The 20,585-nt window shown below is 52.8% G+C and overlaps 1 protein-coding gene across 1 annotated transcript; it reads right to left on the bottom strand.

Moving 5' to 3' along the window:
- Positions 1-1,085: 1,085 nt before the first annotated feature.
- Positions 1,086-6,962, bottom strand: LOC113258925 (pulmonary surfactant-associated protein A). Its single transcript, XM_026504006.4, has 5 exons — positions 6,885-6,962; positions 5,910-6,104; positions 5,510-5,629; positions 4,453-4,530; positions 1,086-3,985 (listed from the first exon to the last, which is right to left on the bottom strand). Exons 1-5 carry the CDS (start codon positions 6,886-6,888, stop codon positions 3,609-3,611), a joined length of 774 nt encoding a protein of 257 aa, XP_026359791.3. The 5' UTR covers positions 6,889-6,962; the 3' UTR covers positions 1,086-3,608.
- Between the last annotated feature and the right edge of the window lie 13,623 nt (positions 6,963-20,585).

Raw genomic sequence — 20,585 nt, 5'->3', positions numbered from 1 at the left:
CCAGCTGCATGTTCCCTACCCTTAACATCAGGTCAGGGGACATTTCAATTCAGAGGCTCTGGTTCTTCAAGCCCCAGTGTTCCAAAGAGCAAGCTGCTCATGAGTAGGGCTTAAACATGGCCCGCTTCCATGACACTGACGTCCATGCAGCCCCAGGAAACTCCATGCGGGTGGTGGCACCCACGGTGTCCTGGAACACTGCGGCTCACAGCTCTGTGCTCCCCCTCCCCATCGCCCCGTGCAGCAGGTGATTAGGCCCTCTGCTGGTTCAGTACTTCAGCAATTTTAGAACAGGAAATTATCCCCCATTCCTGCCTTAGCGACTTAATCAGGAAAGGTGAAACAATTTGGACATCCCTACTTGCTAAGATTAGGAGGATGCTAGGACTGTCCCCTCCCCGACCCCCATGGAAAGGATCATTTCCACTATGGAAGTACACATGTCACTGAAGGTGAGTCAGCCTCCTTTCCCCTTCTTTAGTCCTCCTTATACTGAACAAAGGAAGAATTACTAAGCCACCCATGGTGAACAGCCCTCTCCTTGCAGGTTCCATGGTGTTGGTTCCTCAGATATCTCTCCAACCTTACATGAGGTTGGATGAGGCACATAGACCCTCCTATTCTCACCTGTGGGTTCTAGATGCCAGTACACAGGTGTGGGGAATGACTTAACTCAGGCTTGGCCCCCTTTTGATGTTAACAGACCATAGAAAATGCTAAAAAGAAAATCGTGATAAATTCAATACCCATTTACCCATTTACAATTAAAATGAATCTCAGCAAACTAGGAAAAAGAGAGCACTTCTTTACCTTGATAGAAGATATCTATCAAAAAACAAAAAGGTATCGATCAGAAACAAGCAACATTTTCTTTTCTTTTTTTTTTTTTAAGATTTTATTTATTTATTTGACAGAGAGAGAGACAGCCAGCGAGAGAGGGAACACAAGCAGGGGGAGTGGGAGAGGAAGAAGCAGGCTCATAGCAGAGGAGCCTGATGTGGGGCTCGATCCCATAACGCCGGGATCACGCCCTGAGCCAAAGGCAGACGCTTAACCGCTGTGCCACCCAGGCGCCCCCCCTTTTTTTTTATTAATTCTTTTTTTTTTAAGATTTTATTTATTTATTTGACAGAGACAGCCAGTGAGAGAGGGAACACAAGCAGGGGGAGTGGGAGAGGAAGAAGCAGGCTCTCCCCAGAGAAGCCTGATGTGGGGCTCGATTCCAGAACGCTGGGATCACGCCCTGAGCCGAAGGCAGACGCTTAACGACTGCGCCACCCAGGTGCCCCTACAAGCAACATTTTCAATGGTGAAATATTCAATGGAGAAACCATATTCAATGGCTCCCATTATACTCTTTGTACCCAAAAAGATATGTATCGAGGGTCTTCAACATTGTATAGGGGCTCTCGGCCCGTATAAAGAGATAAGAATGACATATAAGAAATATAAATATTTTAAGGAACAGGCAAAATTTCTGTCATTTGTAAATTCAATCATAGACAATATTTACAATATATAAGAGAATCAATTATACTGGAAATATTGGGGGGGAAATGAGAATCCCAAAAGATGGTTGTATATAAGATAACAAAAAAATCAATAGTTTCCTTATAAGCCAGGGATGATTAGTTTAAAGGGATAAAAATGATACAGTAACCATAGCAAATAAAACCATAAAGTAAATAAAAGTAAAATGAATAAGAAATGAGAAGACATCAATTATCAAAGGCTTAGATTGCTTACCTATAAAACAGTGAAAATACCCTTCCCGTTTTTGCTCTTTTGCATTTTGGGGAAGGCTCAGTAATGTGTATGCTGGGCCCTAAGCACACGTGGCAGGGTGGCCAGATTGAAACTTCACATTTGAGAAAGTGGAGAAATATTCCTGCTCATTCCCAAGGTTTGTGGGACTTGAGCCGGAGCTTCCTTTTGTCCAAGAAAAGAAGTATACGCAGCGAGGGAGAGCATTTGAAGATGTAACGGTGGGGGACCTTTCTGGAGGTGGGACACGTACGTGCCCATTGCCTCCTCAAGCAAGGAGAGACATGGTCTTACTCCCACACATCCCTGGGGCATGGGGACTGGACCCCTTCCATGCGGACCTGAGACTCAGGGGGCTCACAGAGGCTGGGACAGAGCCCTGGATGCCACCACCTTTGGGCTACGGAAAACATTCAGGTGGCTAAATGGAAAACGGAAGGCATGATATTACCACCCACAACAGAGCCATGTGGAGTTAGCTCGGGAGTTATCGTAATGCCGGCCATCAACACAGATGCTGTTCTTCCAGATGTTTTCTGTGGCTTGCCATACGTCTGTACAGCTTAGGGTGGAAAGCAGGTTGCCCCTCCCACCCAACAAAGAAGGCATTACCTGAGATCGAATTTTCCATTTTTCAGGTAAGTGGGGGCTCAGAGCCAGAGTTAATTTGATTTCTAGAAGTGCAGGAATGTCTTGTTTCATGAAACCAAAGCAATGAAAACTCATGCCAGCGCAGTCATGATTTATTACACTTGAATCACCTCTGTCCGGTAAGAGGCCAGGTGGTTATGAGCATGAATTTCAGGTCCAGGTAGATAGGTTTGAATACAGCTTCTGCCGCTTGCCCCAAGCAATACAATTCAAGACATTTAACTTCTCTAAGTTTGTGTCCTCATAGAAACATGGGGGGAAATCAGGCTGGGCCCATGGCGTTGTGTAAAGATTAAATCATACTCCGTAAGACGTATTAGAAGTGCTTGGCAAGGTTCTGGGCACAGAGACTTGGCACATACGCTATTTATATGCTCAATCAACAGCCAGTGGTGTGGTGAGGGGTGTGAACACCCCACTGAGATCCAAAATGGGGTGGGGACACGTCCATCAGCCGGAAGTTACTTGGATTATGTCTGGGGTCGGGGGTGAGATCTTCCCTAGGGGTGTAGACTGGCTGCTTTTCGGTCAGGGCGTTGAGAGGCAACCCAAGACTCAAGGCAATTATTAGGGTTAGGTTGACCTCCAGCATGCCGAGGCACCACCCGGCCCTCTGACTTCACGGAGACACCCACCGGGTGTGCCGTCAGAGGCTCCAGGCTGCCAGATCACCCCAAATGCGTCCTTAGCTCCACACAGGTGGAATTCCCCAGAGGTCCCCCCCTTCTATCATTGTGCTTGACCAGAACTGCCGAATCTGGTTGAGGCTGGGCAGCGGGTGGTCTGCAGAGTGAGAGGACAGCGGCCAGGAAGCAGGCACCTTGTATGTGATTTTGGAGGGAACTTCCAACCCAGGACCTCACTGCTGCCATCTAGCAAGAAAGGAACCCGACAAGAGGAGGAAGAAGGAAGTTTCCGACTCTTGCCCAAGGGCAAAGTTGGCAGTGGCGCCTGGAGGGCAGGGCTGAGAGGGGGCTGGGGTGGGGGGACATGTCAGACTGATTCCCGGTTCATGATGGGGGTGAGGATTCAGGGCCTGCCCAGGGAGCGGAGTGGCTAAGAATGCCTCCCTCTCTAAGGGCCGCGAATACATTTTGCAGGGAAGGAGCTGTAGCATCTCAGAGATGAGCCGCATCCTCCGGCTGGAGGCTGGACGGCAAGCAGGGCCCTATCTATCTGGGGCTGGGGCCTGCTCAGAACTCACAGATGGCCAGCCGGTACTGAAGGCAGTTTTTGTCATTCCACTGCCCATCCGTGTACATCTCCACACACTTCTCCTTGCCCCACCCCCTGGGCTCCCCTGGGTACCAGTTGGTGTAATTCACAGGGGCCCCGTCCATGTAGAGGAAGTCTCCAGCGTCGGGGCCCTCCATCAGGCCCAGGTAGGCGTAAGTGTTGTACTTCTTCACGATGCTTGCAATGGCTTCATTCTCTTCTGGGCTGGTCGGGACTGCGATGCTGCCCCCTGCTCTGGCACATAACTCTTGAATGTTCTCAAAATTAACTGACTGCCCGTTGGTGCAGAAGACCTTCTCTCCCACTACCAGCATGGACTCCTGCATGCTGAGGACTGGAGCAGAGGAACCCAGTCAGGCCACCGACCACTCCGGCTCGAAGTCCCTGTCTCTCGCTCGAGCTCCCTGTCTTAGTGCTCTCTCTGCCTCTCCTCCCCTGCCAACCCGAGTCTTCCTCAATACCCCTCCCTGCTCTCATCATTCCATGCATTCGTTCACCCATTGCACAATTACTGATTGACCATTGATGATGTGCCAGAAACTGCCATTTCCTGAGATTCAATAGAAAGCAAGATATGCAGAGAACTTACACTCCCCTGACATAGGGAGCTGATCTGTGTCTTCCTCTGTCTGCTCGGGGCCATTCAAAGACATCAGGAAAGGGAAGTATCGTTCTTTTTCCCCCAAGACCTGCACAGCCATGCCTGCTTGTCAAGTCTCGAGGTTCTGGAGCCCGACTTTGGGAATGGAGGGAACTTAGGGGAAACCCTCTGTGCTATAAGGCCCTGGGGAAGCCCCTTACCTCCCATGACCTGCAGGATTTGATGTCTGAAGTTGTAGAGTGTGGTTTGGAGCTCCTCATCTAAAGAAGCTGGAAGCCCTGTGAAGAGATTCGCACCGAAGATCAGGGGCAAGCCAACCAAGATCCCCACTTGTGGCCAGCCTGGCCTGATGGCGGCTGCAAGCCTGGCATTCTGCCCTTTACTTGTCCGTACCCACTACTCAGGCCCTGGGGTGTGTCTCCACACGGCCTGCACCCTTGTTCTTCAATGCAGCCCTGCACCTGCTGAGCCCCCACCTGCCCTTCGTTCTTGCCCTGTCCTTTAGGGGCTCTGTCTGCCCACTCCTGTGGGGTTTTCTGGTTTGAGGGCAAGGTCCCCTCCCGCTCCCTCCACCAAAGACAAAAACTCTACCCGTCCTTTTCTCTCTGGCCCGGCTGAGCCATGGAATCATTTACCTGCCTGGCGGAACAGGCTTTCACCGTGGTCTCTACCCCCGATCCTGATCCATCATCCTCCCTCAACCCCACTCCTCCCCCCTGCCACCCAGCAGCTCAGTCAATAGTGGGCAGCTGTCCGGGAAGCAGGATTTCAAACCCTGAAGCAGGAAGTTGCTTTGACGGAGAGGTACAGCACGTGGTTCTCTCCGCGCGCTCCTCATTGACCTTGGTCACCGCTCCAAGCTCTGGGGTTCCCCTCTGTACGTGGGCCTCCCATGCCCATCATCTGCCTAGACCCCACAGAAGCCCGTACACCTTTCAGAATATCCCCAGTGCCTCAGCCCCAGGAAGTGCCCTCCTGCCTCCCGGCACCATCCGCATCCCACACCTGACGCCCTGCGTGTGCCCATCAGCTCTCATGACACGTGGAGTGCTTCCGACACCCACCAGCCCTCACCATGGCCCACTACCCAGGCGTCTCTGACTCCTCTCCTCGGCCTCGTCTTCTCTCACTTAGGCTGAGCAGGACGCCTGTGGGGACCTCCATGGTTCTGTCTGACCCTCCGCCATCCCTCATGTAACTGGTCACATGGGCTCTGTGCCCGTGTTGCTGCCGCCCCGCTTGCCCCGTCCTGCTCACCTGGAGGGCCCCTCTCACCAGGCTCCCCCTTTTCTCCACGCTCTCCAGCAACGCCGGGGGCTCCGGTCATCCCCTCAGGCCCAGGACAGCCTGGCATTCCTCCAGGGGGACCCATGGGGCCTGCAGAGAGAAGGGGACATGGATGTGGTATTTATCACCCACAGCAGGGCTGGGGCTGATGTGAAGGGACCTCCCTTATCCGCTGAGCTGACTCACCTGTCACCCCGTGGGCACTTTGAGGGTAACCTCTCCAGGGCTGCTCTAGCCTGAGGCCCCCAGGCAACCCCCACCACGCCCCGCCATCCTGCTGACCATGGGACCCAGCCCAGAGCCTTGGACAGGTGGGCCTCCCAGAAACAGGCCACTGTCCCTCAGCTGAGGGTAGGGTCTCAGGCAGTACCTGGAGGCCCAGGGTCTCCTTTGACACCATCTCTCCCATCTCTGCCCGGCAAGCCATGGGATCCAGGAGTGCCCGGGATGCCGGGGCTGCCAATGCAGACATCCTTCATATTGGACTCCATGCCGGAAACCATCAGCAAGGTGAGGGTGAGGGCCACAGAGCGCAGCAACATGGCTTCTGTCCCAGAGACTCCTCCTGCAGAAAGAACGCTATTGGCTCATCCAAAGCGTCTGCAGAGGTTTTCCCCTGCTGTGCTTTGTCAAGATTCAGGCACTTGGCTGAGCGTGAGGGCCGGGGCAGGTGTGGACAGGACTTTGGGAAAGACCCAGCTTGTCCTTGGAAACTCCTGGCATCATCCGTGGTCTCATGATCCACCTCTGTGGCTGGAGGTGGTGTGGTACGAGGGCTGGGGAGGAGGACCTGGACAGTCAGAGGGCCTGGCTTCTGATGCAGTCTCTGTTCACACCTCGAGGTGTGACCATGGGAACTCACGTCACCTGTCTTGTCTTCTGTGCCCTGGAGGCCATCCTGACCTGTCCCTCCCAGGCTGTTGGGAGGGGGGATGGCAACACTCCCTCCCTCTGTCCTCACACTCTCAGCTACCCTCCTTGCGGGGCCTAAGGGACCATGTTCCTGAGGATAAATAAGAGATGACCAGGACAAACAATGGGGTTCCCCTCCCCACTGCTGGGATGTCCCCTTCCTCTTGATAGGCTGTCCTCTTCCTCACTGGCAGGCCCTACTGAGTCCCTAGGCAGAGTGGGCCTGGCCGAGGAGCACGGGGGAGAACGAGGGTATTTGCAAGCCCACCTTTCTGCATCCATAGTTATGATTCTGGGAACAACCCCCAGTGGTACACGGGGAGTCCCCCTCCTTCCCAGTCTGGCCCTTAGTTATGCCTGTGACCGCTGGGCTGGCTCTCACTGCCTGCAACCCAGGCCCTGGGTAAGGCCACAGGGATGGGGCTGAACTCACCCATACACACAGAGCCCCTGTGGATCTCTGCCTTCAGGTCGGAGTGGAGAGGCGGGCAGCACCATTTATATGCACGCAGGCTACCAGGCTTCCTCTCCACCCACCTGTCACAAGGGCCTCTCTCTGGGAAGGGGCCGGTCAGGAAGCAGCTGCCTTGTTTACACAGCAACTTTCCCTCACGGAGCACTCAGGTGGAGGGGTACTTAGGATACCTGCTAACATCTCAGGGGGTGGGACACTCCCCCCCGCCCCCGCCAGCTTTCCCAGCAGTGACGGATGAGAGCCCTTCCCAGGCACCCTTGGAGGCATGCGGCAAAGGGAGACTTGTCCCCCTTGGACCTCGACCCAGTCCTGGCTGGTGACGTGTTCACAGTACCACCATCACCATCCCCCAGATGCCCACCAGCACGAGAGAACACAGCAGGCTGCGCTCTTTCCCCAGGGGAGCAAGGAGGCCGATCAGCCCCAGACAGGGATGTCTCCATGTGACCCCTTCCTGGGGCCCTTCCAGCTCCACAGCCTCTTCGGCTCTGGGAGGGGGGCCATCTGGTTCCAGGCAGCACAGAGGCCACGGCTTAGGAGGGGGGTGGTCAGGTGGAGCTAGGACAAACTGCGTCCTGGGACACGTCTCACCCCTGAGCTGCCCACCGCCATCCCCTCCCCGGCCTCCCGGCTCCTGCTTCTGGAGCCCATGGTGACGTTGGCGGGCACATGGTTCAGAGTCACAGGTAAGCCCTTTGCATGTTCCCCGTTCCCCTGCTCTGGCAGGCTCAGTGGTAGGCTCAAGTGCTCATTGGGTACGTGTGGCTGGTGACTGCAGTGCTGGACAGCATAAGTCTCCGCCTGGGGCAGGGCACCCACCGTGTTGACCAAGACTTGGGAGATCGTAGCCCCTTGACTTGGGAGATCTTGAAGTCACCACATAGACTGACGGAGGAAGGAGGTGGCTAGCTACTGAGTAACTAATGGAAGGGACTCGAGTGGATAGCGGTTCTTTCCCCCGACAGCTATTCCCTTTCTCAAAGAACCTGGCACAATCGGGGGGGGGGGGCACCCTCAGCTCCAAATTACTGTTGTCAAGAACCTCTTTTAAAACCCAGACACCTCCCCCCATCTTCCACCACACACACCTTCCTCCTCTGAGATCAGCTTCTAGAATATTTGATTGAATGAAACCTTGCCATCTGTTGTCCGCTCTGGAGTGAAAGACATGGAAGTCCCCAGCAAGGAACCTAGGAATGCGCCGAAGCACAGGGATGAGCCCTTCACGGGTGCTGAGGAAGAAAACAGAACGCGGTGAATGCACAAAATCTGCGTTCTCTCTGGGCACGAGAGCTGGCCCGTCCAAACCGAGCTGGGCCCCAAGTGTAAAACACACACCAAACTTTGAAGATCTAATAATAAGAAGAAAAAAATGCATGAAAAATACGTGATTTACGATCATTTTATATGGGTTATACACTCAAACGATACTATTTTGAAAGTAGTGAGTTAAATAGCATTAAATTTCATGTGTTTTTTCAAATATGTTTCCATGTGGATAGCAGAAAATGTTAAATTCTATCCATGGTTTGTATTCATTTCCAGTAGTGACTTTCTAAAATCTCGGCAGCCCGGGCAGCACCGCGGAGGATGGGTGTGTGCTGAGAATGCGAGCAGCTTCCCTGGATTTTATTCGGAAGGACAACTGAGCTCATTGCATCAGAGGTGGGAGTAACCAGATAAACACTCATTTTAAATTACTGTGCCCCTGTCCATATCACCAGTGACCGGCCGGTGATGAGTCAGTGGGCAGTGGCCAGGCCTCCGGGCACGGGCCATCAGCATCACCTCACGTCGGGCCGTGGCCCCCTTTCCTGGAGCTCTGCCCTCACTTGACTCCCTGACGCAGACTCCCCGAGCCTCCAGTCCACTGGCCACTCCCTCGTGCGCTCCTGGTCCCCTTGGCTGGCCCTCCCTCACCCCTCGGACCCTTCATACTGAGAGCACCACCCCACAGCTGGAGGCCTCCCTCCGAGGCCCGAAGTGGGGCATCTCCCGGCACAGGGTCCCTCGGGCCACCAGCTGGGTCAGCATCTGGAGTCCACCTCGGCCAAGCCCCCTTTCCCTCACCAGGGGAAGAGAGAAAGAAAGCATCGAGGACAGAGTGTAACAGCCCCACGTGGCTGCCACCCAGGATGTTCACGGGGGCAGCTCTGACGCCCGGTCGGAGACCCCGCTGCTGTCGCCACCCTCCCAAGCCCGGTGGCCTCAGGGACAGCGTGTTTAACATCTCCCTGGCTGCTCTGGCCCAGCCTCTGGGGTCACATCCCAAGGGCCTACCTTAAAGGAAATCATCTTCTAAGGAAGAGTCACCTCTTTTTTTTGCTGTACTCACAATTCAAGGACCTGTGGGAAACAGTCAAGTGAGGGCCAGACATTAGATTTCGAGAAGGCTTGACCATTTCCACCACTCTCATTCCCAAATACAGCCTGGTCCTGTGCCACCCAACCTCCTAGACCAGATGGCCTTCATCTGTGCGGTTGTCCACACTTCCACCAGTGTTTCTCAAGTACCTGCCAGTTCCAGCCTGGGTGCAAAAAGCCACAGGAGGGAGGGGGCAGCAGAACGGGACAAAGACAAAGACACGGGGGGTTGTGCATGGAGACAGGCTGTGCATGGGGACAGAGTAGGCTCTGGAGAAGAAAGCAGCCCTTGGGCACGACCCTAAGCCTCATGGAGACTCAGACCCTCATGTCTAAAGTGGCAGCAGCCAGACTACGCCTCACTGGGCTGAAGGGGTGTTTAATGGTGAAGATTCCGGTCGAGACCCTGCCAGAGCGACTGGTGTGGGGAAGTCTAACTCACAGGCCCAAAGCGACAGGGACCGTGTCCCCACACACCTGCCCGAGGGTCGCCCTCTGCTTGGGGGGGGGGGGCGGGGAGCAGGGCTTCCCTGGCATCTGTATTTTTCTGAATCAGGATGTTCTGGGACCACCCGCTGCTGCGTGTTACAGCTGCTTTCCCTTCTACTCATGCCAGAGGGCCTGGGGGTGGGGTGTCAGAGCCGTGAGTCACTGACCCGGGTGGGGGGGGACCACAAAGACTGGGGGCGCCTGGGCAGCTCAGTCAGCTAAGCGTCTGCCTTCAGCTCAGGTCATGATCTCGGAGTGCTGGGATCGAGTCCTGCAACAGGCTCCCTGCTCAGAGGGAAGTCTGCTTCTCCCTCTGACCCTTCCCCTCTTGTGCACGCAGTCTCCCTCTCTCTCTCTCTCTCCCTCACTCTCTCTGTCTCAGATAAATAAATAAAATCTTTAAAAAAAAAAGACCCCAGCTTCAAATCAACACTTAACCTGAAACAACTTTGACCCAAAACACCTTGGTTTTCTGGGGGAATGGTGTTAATATAAAACATATGAATATGAATATAGATACAAAAAGCTGAATGCAGGCTTCATAAATGGCCTGAGCCAGAGGCTCTCAGCCCCTGCAGCCTCCGGGCGGGCCCCATCCTCTGCTAGAGCCAGACTCTGCCTCCAAGCAGCACGGCTGTGCCCCCACCTGAGACCTGAGCGGACGCACTGGGCCGTGGGCCCCACACCACGGGGCCAGGAGCCGGGCCTGGAGGGACTTTCAGAGTGGGCCTTTAGGAGTGCAACTAACACAGGTGACCCCTGCAGGGCCCCCAGCCACGAGCCACATGTGCTGCCACCAAAAAGCCTTATCCGGGCAACTCAGCAGCGCTGTCCCTAGGACACGTCCTGTGGGCATGTGTGTTGATGTCTGGGTGACTTTTACGTCTGGGAGCTTACAGGTCGTGTGGAGAACACGTACGTATCCTATCGACTGTGTGTTTGTCCACGTGTGCCTCTGCCTGTGTCGGCACTGGAACAGCTATCTGGCTGGGGGTTGTGTCCAAGTGTGTTTGCGTGTGTGTGTGTGGGTGTGTGTGTGTAACAAAGGATGCCAGCAGGCTACTCTGAGCTTCCCTCTTGCTCAGGAACAATAGAGAGGTCACCTCACTCTATGTGTCATGGGGCCCACAGCCAGCTACAGCCACCTGTGGTCAGGGTGGACAGATCAATCCTGAACAGGGATTATAGAACCCCATGAGTGAGAGGTGGGGACATGGGTTGCCGTCCTCAAACAGTAGGGTCCTGGAGCCTTCGTGCAAGGATTGGCTTCCAAGTCTGCAACTTTCCCCCCATAAGAGGAGTTAAGTATTTGAGACCCAGACATAACTTTTCCCCGTTCATCAGAGCCTGATGCCAGCCACCTCTTCTCCCCGCCCCCGAGGGCCCAGCCATCCCTCCCCCTCTCCCATCAAGGGCACCGGCCGTTATCACACAAGGCGGGGTGGGGAGGGGGCGCACGGAGGATGCACACACACGCTGAATTCCACCCCATGCTCAGCTGGGGTTCTGCTTCTTACTGATAATGATGACCCTGCCATGGGACTCCGTTTTTATACCTTTATTTTTTGGTTAAGATTTATTTATTTGTTTTAGGGGGAGAAGGGCAGAGGGAGAGAGAGAATCTCAAGCAGACTCCCTGCTGAGTGTGGAGCCCGATGCGGGGTTCGATCCCACAACCCTGAGATCATGACCTGAACCGAAACCAAGAGCCGTTCAGATCCTCATCCGACTGAGCCACCCAGGTGCCAACCTTTAAAATGGGCTTAAAGACAGCTCCTGGCCGACGGACGTTGGCTGCGAGCCCTGCATGGGATAGCAGTCACGTGCATGATCCTGCCCCCTGAGAAAAATAATCCCCTAACAAAGAACAAATGGGAAGCACTCCCTGGGAAAAGAGGGGGCGCAGGCACACCAAAGCCCTGAGAAATCTGTCTCAACAGGACTGTCCTGTTCTAGAGAGATGGAATGTGGGGAAGAGCGTTCTGACCTCTCACGGGCTCTGAAAGGCCTCTTGTTCCGTGGTGAGGGAGGGGGGTCCCTGAGACCTGAACCTCATCATCCCCCCTGGAACACACAGAACCCCCAGAAGAAATCCTTTATCCCCCAGGTCGAGTGTGAGCCCACTTTGTCCTCTGGTGTCCTCTGGTGGCAGCATGAAAAACTGCACCCAACGGAAGATGTGCAGACAACTGTCTGGTCATTCATTCCAGCTTCACAGAGGGCTACTTTTTTCAGGCTCCACGACAGACCAGGAGCCACAGTTTGATGCTCTGACTCCCCCAGGGTCTATCCACGTGAATCCTCTCCTGCATCCCCCGCTTTTCACATGTCCTAGTCTGAGAATTTGCCCTGTGTGCCGCCCTCGGTCAGGGTTCTTCTGGCTGTGCTGTATCTGCCCACAGAGGCTGGCTCAGTCTTACATCCCTGGAGAAGCGTAGCATCAACCACTGCCCTTTCCCGAGCCACTTCCAGGTACCAGGGTCTAGCTAGACCTTTTCCTCTATCACATGTCTCCCAGACTCACTGGAAGGAAGGGTCCATCTTCACTCCTTATAACAGAGGAGGAAGCAGGCTCAGATGTTCCATAACTCGCCAGAGCTGGCACAGCCTGGAGGTTCTAGAACCTGGTTCAAACGTTTGTCCAGCTGACCCCAGAGTATCTGAAGCATGGTTTTCCTGAAGAACCCAGCGCATTCTCTGCTCACAATGCCCGCGGCTGTGGATTAAGCCCTGGACAGGCTCTGCCGGGACTGTTACCCTTGCCCAAGCCCCAGGTCCCAGGACTGCTTACCGTATCACCCAGAGGCTCCAGCTTTGCTCTTTGGCCATAATCCACAACCAGCCTTGGACATGCTTGATCCTGGCTCAGCTGGCCTGCTGGGCATACCCCACCCCCAGTCCCTCAGCTGCAGAGCTTGGCACAGGCTGCCCCCAAGGTCCTTGGCACATGTGTTGTACAGATGGCGGTGACACTAGGGCAGCCTCTCCACCCTAGATGAAAAGACTGAGGGCCCCAGTCGCTCAGATTTCTCTCTACCTGGAGAAGTAGGGCAGAGCTGAGAATCCCAGCCTGTGCTCACCTTTGTTGCCCTAAGTAGCTGAGCTCAGTTCAACCATGGCCAGGGCCCTGATAATAAGGAGGCAGTAGCCCTGTTGGGCCCAGACCACCAGGAGTGCCCCTGGGCCCCTCACTCCACACACATGCCCTCCGCGCAATCAGCAGGGCCCAGGCGTCCTCTCATCAGCTACTGTTTATGGAGACCATGAAGTAACCTCCACCGTCCTCTTGTCACAGATCAATACTTACTCAAAAAGAGGCTTTTCTAAAAAATAAAAACAAATATATAATATTCAAAATCACATCTGGGGGCGCCTGAGTGGCTCAGCTGGTTGAGCATCCGACTCTTGGTTTCGGCTCAGGTTGTGATCTCATGGGTGGTGGGATCAAGCCCCGCATTGGGCTCTGCACTCAGTGGGGAGTCTGCTTGAGATTCTCTCTCTCTCTGCCCCTCACCCCACTCTCTCTCGAAAATAAGCAAATAAAATCTTAAACGACCACATTTGAACAAAACAAGAGATTAATTACATGGTGATTTGGGGTTTGCACCCGCAGGGTCACGCCACAGGCCCAGTGAAGCCAGGAGGTAATGCATTTCCGTTTTCTGGACAAGGGAGGACAAGGAGGATGGCGACCCCTCGTGGGGACGAGGAGAACAAAGGCAAGAGAAATGGAGCTAAAATTAAATCTTACAACTTGCAGCCCATTGAAAACACCTGAGACATGCAGAACGTGACACTCCCCCAGGAACTCATGGCTGCCTTAATGTTGATGTTTCATTAGACTAAACGCATCTTCAACAATAGCCAGACCTCCAGGTGCTGTAGACAGACTTTCGGCATACAGAAATTCCTTTGAGACTTCCCTTATCCCTAATCCCCACTAACAAAAAAGTATAGAACCAGTCACTCGTCACAATCGCAGTGCAGCTTTCTGCCCACGGGCCCTGTCCCTGTGCCATAATGAAAGGCACCCTTCTGAACCGTGAAATGTCTCAAGAACTCTTCCTTGACTGTCGTGCTCGACAATCCGCATCCGTGGGAAGCCAGCTCCGGGATTCCCCCAGGTTTCCTGGAGGAAAAGGATGGAAGAAAACCCCCTCCTGCCATACCCTCCACAGCAGAGAGAAAGTATTCTGATATTTCTAATGTCTCCGGTGGCTGAATCGCTCTCACACGATAGCATGTTGTTGAAGAAATAGCGAATTAGGTCAACCCATTAAATTTAACTCCTTGTATTTTCTAGACATTATGAGAATAATTTAAGTAACCACTATTAACTAAAATACTGGAAACACAGCTTCTGGGAACGGAGCAAGAACAGGGGCCCCGGGATGGCCTGGCAGCCACAGGGGGGCTCAGTGGCAGGGGACACCTGCTCCTCGACAGATACCCTGCCTACACCACGAGACGCGCAAGCACCCACGTCTAGAAGCTCTGGTTTCATCACCGTCTTCATCGCTCTTGGGCTCAAGTCCGACCTCCCGTCTGGAGGTGATGGGGTTTCTCTGAACCTCCTATAAATACTCTGAACTAACCACCGTGAACTTCTAGTTCAAGGGACGGAATCTGATTCTGAGAAGAAGACACCGTTCTTTCCATGTTTCTTCAAGATCTTTGAACCACTTTTGGTCGCTCCACACCATTTCAGACATACATGTCCAGGACATCAGATAGCTCTGGGCCTTTGTCTCCTTCTATCCCCAGGGCAAAACATTTTTCTAGAACTCATGCGGAACTGCTACCGGCGTGTTCCTCATCTCTCTGGGCACAGTGTCTCTCTGTCACTGGCGGAACAAGTCTGTGAAAAACAAGAAGACGATGACCAGGGCACCTACCACAACACCCTCCACCGTCTCCCACTGAAATCTAGAGAGAGCAAGACTTGGTCTCATGTCGTAACGTCCTTCTGTCACGGAACTCCACAGCATCTCCCGGTTCACTGCTCTAATAGCCTCGCTCTCTGGGCTGACAAAGAGCCCCTGTGGTCACCACGGCCAGCAGGGTCACTACACTGAGGAGACAGGGCTTCTGCCCAGAGCCAAAGCTGCACCTGGTAACCAGGGCGGACCATCATTACAGAGGGACAGAGGGGAGGACAGGAACAGTGAAGTCACACACCCTCCACCCCACCCCGGCCCCTGCACCTTTACTCTGAAACCTCAGCTTCTACAGTCCCAGTGGACCCACCCCATCCTGTGCGCACACCGTTCCCTCTGCCTGGAAAGTCCTTCCTCTCACTGCCGTGTGGTGAGCACATGCCCGCATGTAATCGCGGGACTCCTCGGTCCATGTCCCCAGTGCCCAGGGGACTTGAAAGACAAGGAAGAAGGAAAAGAGGAAGAGAAGGAGGACAAGAGAAAGGGAGGGAGGGAGGGAAGAAGGAAAGACAAAGCCTTCATTTACCATTCCTTAGAATTCACACATTATTGTTCTCCTCTCTTGCCCGTTGCATCCCAAGGAAAGCTTAAAATTCTTGTCCACAGAAATATCTAAATTACATAATATAAAATATATATAATTTTAAGTATTTAACAAAATAAATTCAATGAAAATCTACACCCTGATAACATCAGGTGACAACATAACACTTCGTTTTGGACTACAGTGAAAACCCCAACCTTTTTTGAAAAGTACCAATAACAGAGAGGATTCTCTATAATTGCCTGTCGATGAAACTAGACACAAGTGAAAAAATTGAAGGACAAAAAACCGTGTGGAAATTTCACAACTCCGTTTTGAGTAAAGTTTGGATCTAGAAGCCACTGGAACCAATGTGCAGTTCAGAAAATTAGAAATGGGAAATGCAACACAAGGAAAGCAAAGAAACAGAAATGAGATCAAAACAAATCAAAATATCTTAGAAGTCAGAAACTCTGAAGGTTTTGTTGCCAAAGTCCAAGAGCTAATTATGTGATGCTCTTCTTTCCTCCCTCCCTCCTGGGAGAATGTGCAGAGCTACCTTTCCGAGCTCGGTACAAGGAGGTGGAGGGAACAGCAGCACCTCTGGGGAGGGGCCCAGCCTCTCTGGAAGTACTGGGGGACAGCCCTGGCCAAGATCCGCCCTCTGCAGCTGTCCTAGGGGTCCCTTAGCTCAAGGATGAAAATAGCCCGCTTAGCCCTAGGTCATCTATAATCGTAAAGAGGCCTCCAGCCCACCCCATCCAACGTCCTGTCAGGACAGAAGCAGGTGCCCGTGGTTGTAGTCAGGAGCCATGGAGGTGAGGGGTGGGGCAGGGGACTCAGGGAGAGGCTGGGAACCTCCAGGAAGCCTGGGCAGAGCTGAGGTCCCAAGCTGGCCCTCCTTCTGGAGAACAAGAGCAGTTCATAACTAAGGGGGAGCGTTGGAACTCAGGACCCTCACAACCCTGGGAGGAGCAGCGGGATGTGGCCTGGGGCTGGGTGGGGCCCCTCAGAAGTGACCTCACCTGCCTGGGCCTCGGCTTCCTCCTCTGCAACTTGGGGATCTGAATCGTCCTCTCAGGCTGCCAGGACTGGCTCAGGAGTTGCAGCCATGGCTTGTGAAGACTGGAACTCCTCCCAGCCCCCCGTGTCCCAGGGTCATCCTGTGGGGGCTCCCACAAACACCCCAGAGGTAGCCCCTTCGGCCTGGGTGAGAGGAGGGGAGCCCTGCTTTTAGGTGGACAAGAACAGACCTGGGCTTTTCCGGGAGTCCCCCCACCACCTTCACCCGGATTCAGCACACGCCAGCCTCGCCCTCCTGCCCTCCTCAGCCCAGGGCATGACCACCCGGCCCACCCTGTCATGCACAGCATTCCTACCCTATCTTTGTGGAACCTCTGACCCAAACCAAGCGAACATGACATTTACATTTTCAGAATAAAGAGCCAAAGTTCCCTCCAGAATGTTCGTACCGAGTCATGCTGTATTTGGGAATGCCCCTTTCTTTACACCGATGCCAGGTCTGGAGTTGAAGAATTTTTTAAATTTTCAGTTTTTTGCCTAAATACAATATTGCACTTTTTTAGAAAGTTTTTTTTTTTTATTTCTTGAAACGTGGAGATGAGCAGCTTTCATTTCTTGTGGTTTTTCTTGTTTCTTCATGACATCTGTTTGCTCCTGTCCTTACAGTTTGTCCATTCATCACTGGGGTTTTATTGTTTCTTATTGATCTGATTCCATTCTACTGAAATTGCAAGTATTTTTCATTCATCATGTCTCTTTAACCTTTGTGTTTTCTCCCCCAATGCACAAAAGTCTCATTTTTATGAAATCAGATTTGGCGAGTTATTTCCCTTACAACTTCTGAGTTTCACATTGTCCTGTGAGAGCCACGTCAAATGGCTCGTGTGCAACTGCCTTATTTTAGGGGACCCTCAGCACCCTCCTTGAAGCAGATTGGTGTTGCAAACGCTCCCATTTCCTGGGGTTGTTTTCTGCTTCCCACTGAATTATTTACCTAACCCACATTTTTCTGCCTCTAGGGCTGCCATGAACTGCACCCAGAACACAGCCCCTTTCCTTTACTTCCTCAAAAACTCTCTCAGGAAGGTGTCATGGTAAGAAAGCAGGAGACCTCACAGCCCAGGGACCAGGTGTCTGTCACACTGCTTTTTCCCCGCAGCTTTATTCAGCTCTAATGGACATGTAACATTGTGTAAGTTTAAGGTATACAATGTGCTGATTGAATTCATCCAAATATTGCGAAGTGATCACCACTGTAGTTAATGTCTCCAACACATCCCCTAATTACCATTTCCATGATTGTGGTGAGAACACTTAAGATTTAGTCTCTTAGCAACTTCCAAGGACACGATGTCGTATTCCTGGCTACAATCACCCTGCTGTGCAATAGATCCCTAGAACACACTCATCTTTTAACTGGAAGTTTGTACCATTTGACCAACGTCTCCCCCATTTCCCCCACCCTACAGCTCCTGGCAGCCACTCTTCTGTTTCTACGAGTTTGGTGTTTTAAGATTCCACATCAAGTGACATCATAGAGCATTTGTCTTTCTCTGCCTGACTTCAACTTTCTTTTTAAGATTTTATTTATTTATGTGAGAGAGAGTGCCTGAGCGGGAGGAGGGGCAGAGGGAGAGAGAGAGAGAATCTCAGGCAGACTCCCTGCTGAGTGGGGAGCCTGACATGGAGCTCGATCTCACGACCCCAAGATCATGATCTGAGCTGAAGCCAAGAGTTGGATGCTTAACCTACTGAGCCACCCAGGTGCCCCTGCCTGACTTATCTTAGCATAATGCCCTTAAGGTTCATCCAAGTTGATGCAAATGTGTAGGATGTCCTTCTTCCTCATGGCTGAATAATATTCCATTGTATATCTGTACCACATCTTCTTTATCCATTTGTCTGTCGATGGACACTTAAGGTTGTTTCCATATCTTGGCTATTGTGTCACACTGCTTGTTACACTGTGCCTGGGTCACACGTACTCCAGGGAATTTGTCACAGGCAAAATTTCTTCTAAAGTTCTCTCCCCTAGATTTTCACCCCAACCAACCACTGCTGAGAAGCTAATTCTTTCTAATTCTCATTTCCCTACTTCTCCATCCTCTGCCAACTCCAAAACCCCTTTCAGACCAAGCTCCCTCCTCCCCATCCTCAATACACGCCTCCTGAGTGCCTCCCTGCCCAGGGTCACCTTCCTCTGGCATCTCTGTGGAAAATAGGGTTTGTCATCTTGTCATCCCACATCCACATCTCGTGTTGAAAAATTAAAATGCCAAGTGACTATCATAGAAGTCTTCACATGGGGCACCTGGGTGGCTCAGTGGGTTAAGCGTCTGCCTTCGACTCAGGTCATGATCACAGCGTCCTGGAATCAAGTCCCACATCAGGCTCCCTGCTTCTCCCTCTCCTGCTTCCCCTGTGTGTGCTCTCTGTCCAATAATAAACAAAATCTTAAACAAAAATAAAAAAGAAGTCCTCACAGTCACAGCACTACACTTTAAGGAGTGCTTTAAAAAAAAGTTTTGTTGGATAATTGTAATTTATATCTCTGGGCACCTGAGCCTGGTACAGAACCAGCCAGAGGGCAAGTAGGATTCTCATTTCTTCCAAAATCCCTTTGCTAAGGTGGGGCTCAGGGTGCAGGAGAGATGGACACACCTAGAATCCATTCTCTGCTAGACCTACATTGAGCTCCCCCTCTGTGCCGAGCCCCGCCCTGGATCCAGGTATGAAGTGACAAATGGAAAGACAAGGTAAAACCTCAAGAATTCTCAGTCCTGTGGGGGCAACAGGTATGAACAAGCAAGTACTGACATCCATAAAGCATGACAGCCTTTGAAACCTGGTAGGAGATAAAGATGGCGGTGGGCGTAATTCATGGAGGGTGTTTGAGAGTGTCTTTCTGGAGAGTGACTTGTAAACTGCAGTTGGAAGGACTTAGAGGTACCACTATGTGATGAGAAGGGAGGCTGTGTAGGTGTGAAAGGAATCATGAGGGGGGTGGGCCCCAAGGAGGTTTAAACAAGGAAATACATATTTACACATTGTGTTAGACTCTGAACAAGATACTAAAAATGGGAGTACAAATGGGAGGTTACCAAGGAAGGGGCTTTTCAGAAGACAGAACTTTCATCTGAAACGTATGGGATGAGATGAACATTCCATTTAAAGACAGGAGAAGGGAGTCACAGATAGAATGGCATGTGCAAAGGTCCTGAGGTGAGAATGAGCTGGGTCTGTTCCAGGAAGCCATAGAAGCTGGGGAGTCTGGACTGTGGTGGTGGGGAGTGGAGCCCAGAATGAGGGCGGGCAGAGCGACACTGGGCAGGTACGTGGAACAGTGACAGCTTAGTCATGCACACTGAACTTTATTCAGCATGTATTAGAGGTACCAATGGATTACAAGTTAGGGTGAGGGATATGGCTGTATTTACATCTTCTTAATGCCTCTCCTTTTCCCAGCCGCCACCCACTTCCACACGCTGAAGTCACTGGACCCCTGAAGCCTCCCTTTGGCTTTCTCCGCCTCGCTGCTGCATTCCCAGGTCTCTGCCGCAATTCTGCCCTTCCCGGCACCGGACCAGCCCGTCTCAAAGCCTCCTCACGTGGCTTCCCCTCAGCCGGGACCTGGATGCTTCTCTGGATGGGGTCCTCTCCCCACAGCCTGCTTGTAGGACACAGTGCAGGAAGTACCCCCCCCCACCCCCCGCTGCACCCACCCTCAGGACTGCCTTTCCGGGGGCTTCTGCTCCCAGTCTGCTAATACAAATGTCACCTGTTAGTTCTCCTCACACGGTGTGTGAAGGGAGATGTGCTCCTTTAAAGCCGTTTACAGGTCTGGCTCATCTCTCTGCAGGCCACAACCCTCCTTCACTCCCTTCATTTGACTTCAGTGATTCAGCCAATGACAACACGGCCCGAGCGCCCCCCTCAGGACAGTCTAGCTGCGGATAATTCTCAGGGAGGGCAGACCAGGGCCCCGGGGCGGTAGCTCCCGGTGATGGAGAGTGCGCACCTGGGAGACTGGGGAGGCACTTGCCAGCGGCGTGCCTGGGTCACGTTCCTCACTCTCTGGGCCTCAGGTTCTCCCCCGTGAAACTCAGTGGAGTGTGGTGGGGAATAAATACGGAAACGTGGTGACAACGCAGTCGCTGGTGGATGAGGAAGCCTTACTCTGTGCTGGAGAAGCCCACGCAGACAGGACCGGGGGGCCCTGGGTGGGGGAACACAAAGCAGGGGGTCCCCCCTTTGCTGGGGGCTGGGGGGTGCTCCTCAGAGGTGCGGTGTCTGGAGGTTTGCAGACAAAAACTAAGCATAGAG

This window comes from Ursus arctos, unplaced genomic scaffold (assembly GCF_023065955.2).
Source record: "Ursus arctos isolate Adak ecotype North America unplaced genomic scaffold, UrsArc2.0 scaffold_7, whole genome shotgun sequence".
In the NCBI taxonomy this organism is placed as follows: domain Eukaryota; kingdom Metazoa; phylum Chordata; class Mammalia; order Carnivora; family Ursidae; genus Ursus; species Ursus arctos.
This window is presented reverse-complemented; position numbering and strand designations above follow the sequence as displayed.